Below are 5,079 nucleotides of genomic sequence, written 5' to 3' on the forward strand. Positions count from 1 at the left end.
CACTAATTAATAAATTGGGAGTCCTCACCGGAGCTGTTGCAGCCAATCCGTGGAGGCCGAGAACTGTATCCAAAGGACACTCTGGGGAGCACTGCACTAAGGCACAGCACTACACCTCCGGAACACTCACAGGAATTCATAGAATTGCCTGGATATCGCAAGAACAACGCGAGAACTGTACGAATCGAGAACTTGCTATACCGTAGCGAAACACGGTAAGAAAATCTATCAACGATAGCACGGGAGCACGAGCCCTCCCGTGACACCTCGGTCGGTGCCCCGAGACAGACTGCTTTGACAATAGCCAAATCCGAGAACTAATAATTCTGATTGGTCGAGAGCCTTATAACCGATAACTCTTCTATCTCCTTCGAGTCGTCCCTTTAAACTAAATCGAGAGCGTTCCTTAGCGAATCGGTACGTGATTTTTGGAGATCCTCCACGGCCGCTTTCCCAGGGCATCGGGCGACAGCTGGGCACCACATCCTTAACTCGGGCAGGAGGTCTCTCTCCTGCCCTTAATCGTATCAAAACTACCTCCGCCCGCTCTACAGCCGTTTGCCCATCTCCAGCGGGGCGCCGGTATCTCACCCGGGCTTCTGCCGGTCCGTGGAGACGTCTCCGTCGGGTACTCTCCTCTGCCGGGCAACTCGGTACGTCGAGATCTCCCCACGGCAGATTCGAGCACCTCGACCTCAGCTAAACAATAACGAAATCTTACGAGAGCCTTGACATAACTATACGAATCAACCCGAGAGCGTAGTTTCTGAGCAGGGTGGCGACCCGAAGGGAACCAGAAATCGAGAACGTTATCTGTATCGGTAACCGGAGCCGCCTTGGGACCGTGATTCGAAAAATCACGTCACAAGGTATAGATTAATATGCTATTGTATTATTACGATAAAGCAACAACCTTATAGGTTCAGATTACATTAGATAGAAACTCTATCATCACTTCAACTTGATATAGATAGGACTGATAGAAAACGATTAAAATCGGCAATTAGTTTTATCGTTTCTTATCGAATTCTATCGTATTTTTTAAGCAGGGATTGTTTGAAATTCGATTTCCATCTCAGCATATTTTTTAAACCATACATGTTTTTATTAATGTAACAAAAAAGAAATTGATTTTTTGAATCTGTTAAACTAGACTCCCTCTTAAAGAGGAATGGAACATGCTATTTTTATAGGTGAGTTGTCACACAGGCGACGTTGGAAACAAGGAAATTTCACACCCAATATTTTCGGTAGAGAAAGTACTGTTAAGTAATTTATTACATAAAATTAAAGTCTTATGATAAAGCATTTTCCCTGCAAAGCCGAATTTTTAAATTATCACTTAGAAAATATTTAAAATCTCGGAAGTGATAGTCTACGAATCTCTTATCGCGACCCGACAATATCTTTACCAGTCCCTATCCCACATTTATCGCATTGTTTCACAGAATCACTGGTGGAATTCAAAGAAAGCAAAGTTTTATGCCTATCAACTTTACACCATGTCATTGAAAATTGTTCTCGTATAGCCAATTATGAGATTTTTGGTGCGAAGTCTGTGAGACAACTCATGCATATAAACAGCGTATTCTATTTTTCTCTATAGTTCTCAAAGTAATTATAGTGAGTCCTGGCGGTTAGGTACCCTTTTCGCGGAATATCTTACTCCAAAAGGGCTTAGTTCCTCCGCCGCCGGTCCACCATTTTCTCCCATTCCCTCTTCCCCGAAGCAAGACCGCTATTCATTTTTTAGAAATGAAGGCTGAAGACACTACCTTCTGGTTACGGTACGTGAAGGTACAGGTTTAGTAATGGATCCCTCTCGGACACCACGTTACAATGAATATATTGATAACCTTTAATATTTTCTTTGGTGAAGATTTAGAAAAAATTGTTTTCTGTGAAGTAATAAATATTTATAATATCAACATTTTGTTATTAGGCAAATTCACCATCAAGCACTACTCTTGGACAAAGCTCGTCAACGAGAGGCACTTTTGGAATTTGAAATGAAGCAATTAAAAATAGAATTAACCGACATGGAAAAAGTATTGGCAGAGAATCAGAACACGATTTTTGCATTGGTGGAGGAAAACAAACGCGTAGATTTATTACGGAAGATGTGCTCTGAACTTAGAATGAATCTTAATGAACAAATAGAACTTGCACAGCAGAAATTCATGGATGTACAATATTTGAGTTTAGAGAGAGAGAAATTATTAGTGCTTTCATCGTACAAAGATTCGCAACTGATTGAACTACGTTCAGCTATAAAGTCAGTTTTTATTACTATTAATTAGATGTATAGGATTGTAAAATACAAGCACTTCGTAATTAATTATCTATCGTTATTTGTTTTAGAGAGCTTCAAAGTCATATTACGGAACAATTATTCGGCTTGGAGGAAGCAAATAAACATTCGAAAGCGAATTCAGATGAGCAAAATTCCGTTATAGTGGGAGGAATTGCTTGTTCTTCGCCAACTTCTACTTCTTCGGAATGTTCTGTCGTGCCGCAAACTTGGCGAGGACTATCTGATATTTCAGTGTCTTCTGTTGACCCTGGTTCATTTTATGGCAGTATTAGGAAAAATATAACTGAAAATAAACCTAAAAATGTGGTAGAGAAAGGTATAGAAGCGCAATTGGAATTTGTTAGTCTACCTGGCAGCGACACGTTGCACAGTATTTCATTGCCAATAAGTAACAACGAACAAATAAAACAAATTGATTCAGGTAAACATAATATTTTTTTTTAATAAAGGGTGTCCCAGGATACGTTTCGAATTTTTATGTACTTTTGCACCAGTATTGGACATGCTATTTCACATATCGATATATGATTGATAATAACAACTCTGTTTTCTTCAATTATATTTTTCTTCTCCTGTAACTGATAATTGTACAGTTATCATTATAATTACCCGAGCAAAATAAACACGAGAGTAGTAAAGAATGAATCGAAGGAATTGTTTGTTAGATTAATTATATATGGTTAAATTATTATATCTGCTTAAGGAGCAAACCTACTAAAGTTGCCATTTTAAAAGCTAATGTGATGTACGGAATGTAACTGACGGAATCTCATTTTAAGGTTAATGATATTTTTATAATATATACGGTGATTGAATTTAGAATGAATTGTATAATTAAAGTAACCACCTACTCAATAATGTTATATAAATGTTACATTGCAGCTACGGAACCAAATATAACAAGTGATATTGCAAGAGTATTACCGCTGTTGTGACTCCAGGTTAGATTCACGAATTCGACTACCGGAATAGATATTCTGGGAATCGGTTAATTTGGGATTCGTTGCTGAGTTAAAAATTATAACTTCAATTCTTGAAAACAAGTAAAAATGATTTATTGAAAAAGACTATCAATTTGGAATCACACTAGTACAGGTTGAACTTTGAGTTCTTTCGAGTAGAAATGGCACGAGGACAAGGTTAGTACTCCGAGTAAATTATTGCAGTGATGCCTCACTCATTTCTCCAATACTCCGTCTGACGGAGTGAGGCCGTCTACCTTTTAAATGTTACTTTTGGAATTTGGAGAGACATATTAACCAGAGGATTGTTTCTGTATTTCATCATGGTTTCAACAATGTGTCTCCTTTGTTTCCATAAATGTGCCGCGTCGGTACCAAGCCATTCCGTCACTTCTGACGTAGGCGCGTAGAAACTTAGTAAAGAATCGGTTTTAAGAACGATTTTCTCCTTCTTGATTGGAGGATCCAATGGAATTAGGTAAATATACAATTAAATATCTTATTGCTTATTTCTTCCGTGTTACGTGTTCCGTTACATTGTAGAATGGCCTTAAGTAATATAAGTGTGTTTAATGGATAAATGCATATATTGTAACATTCGCCTTTTTACCGAGGCAACGGGATAGATAAGGTAAAGCAGGGAGCGTTACTTTCATTCGACTTATTTAGATCTGAGTAGAGTAACTAAAGAAATCTGTTAGCGAAAGATTTTACGAAATAAAAAGCTTTTCGAACAAAATTTTAGGAAAGTTCTTCGAAAACATAATTATGTGGAACTCGGGGTGAACAGTGATGATTTTTAGAAAATACGAAAAATGAGTGGGATAATTTATAGTTATTGTTTTGACTATTGATTAATTTATCGTTAAATTTATTCTATTCGAAAATTCAGGTTTTTTATATCGGGAAGCTAGCAAAAGTGCTGTTAAGATCATGCAAAAGGTATTAAGGGTCTTGCTACTTTAAGGTGCTAAAGTACGCTTACGTCCATGTTCCCTGGTCGATAAATGTATAAGATGATCATAACTATACGACACATGTAATTGTAATAACAGATTCACTTGTTCTGGGTAAAATACTCTTACTAGTGATGAGTAAATAAGCTAGAGAATTTTGGAATAGTATGGAGTTGGGTTAGGTCTCAAAGTCATAAAAAAAAGTATATGGTTTATTTTATTAATTATACAACCCCAAATACAAAGAAATAACATTACTTTGAACAAAACAAGTTTAAAAATTATGTGCGTGTGTGATCATCAGCTTGTATGGGTTTCGGATACAAACAATACATCGATATTTGTTAGAAATGAGTTACTTGCTAGTGGATAAGCAGGAAGAGAGAGAGTGTGTGTCAAAAGATTAGAAAAGAAGAATTTGATGAAGGAAGTTTTCTGGTTCAGCTTCAAGGTGGATACTCGCACTAGACGAATGGTTTGAAAGAAACGCCAAGAAATGAGTTCTTTTCGTGTGGACATTCAGCACAAAAGTAAAGTACTTTCATTCAGTACTAAGGTAAGCTAGATCAAAACGACGCTAAGGTATTTGATCGGTAGAACACTTAATTGACGCGGACAATTGACTCAAGACTCCAGAAGAAATACTGCTCTTCCAGAGGATCGATTGGTAACTACTTATGGTTGGTGGATTCTTCGTAAGGCAAACTTCAAATTTGGAGGGGGTTAGTGCACGATTAGAGATTATTCATGGAAATTGGAACGCGTGTTATGATGAAATAGAGGCAATTGCAAGTAGTTATACAAGGAGAGTTCTGGACAAGATTCCTGCACCGACATATTACCGACC

At 37.5% G+C, this 5,079-nt stretch overlaps 1 protein-coding gene across 1 annotated transcript; it reads left to right on the forward strand.

Moving 5' to 3' along the window:
- Positions 1–1,942: 1,942 nt before the first annotated feature.
- On the forward strand, positions 1,943–4,293 carry LOC107263205 (the record flags this gene model as incomplete). The annotated part of the gene is given in 3 exon segments (XM_015730141.2): positions 1,943–2,275; positions 2,362–2,735; positions 3,197–4,293. Coding segments are annotated over 3 exon segments (760 nt in total), but the record flags the coding sequence as incomplete, so codon positions are not given.
- Positions 4,294–5,079: the final 786 nt, after the last annotated feature.

Source organism: Cephus cinctus, unplaced genomic scaffold, assembly GCF_000341935.2.
Source record: "Cephus cinctus unplaced genomic scaffold, Ccin1 Ccin1_scaffold0142, whole genome shotgun sequence".
Taxonomy (NCBI): domain Eukaryota; kingdom Metazoa; phylum Arthropoda; class Insecta; order Hymenoptera; family Cephidae; genus Cephus; species Cephus cinctus.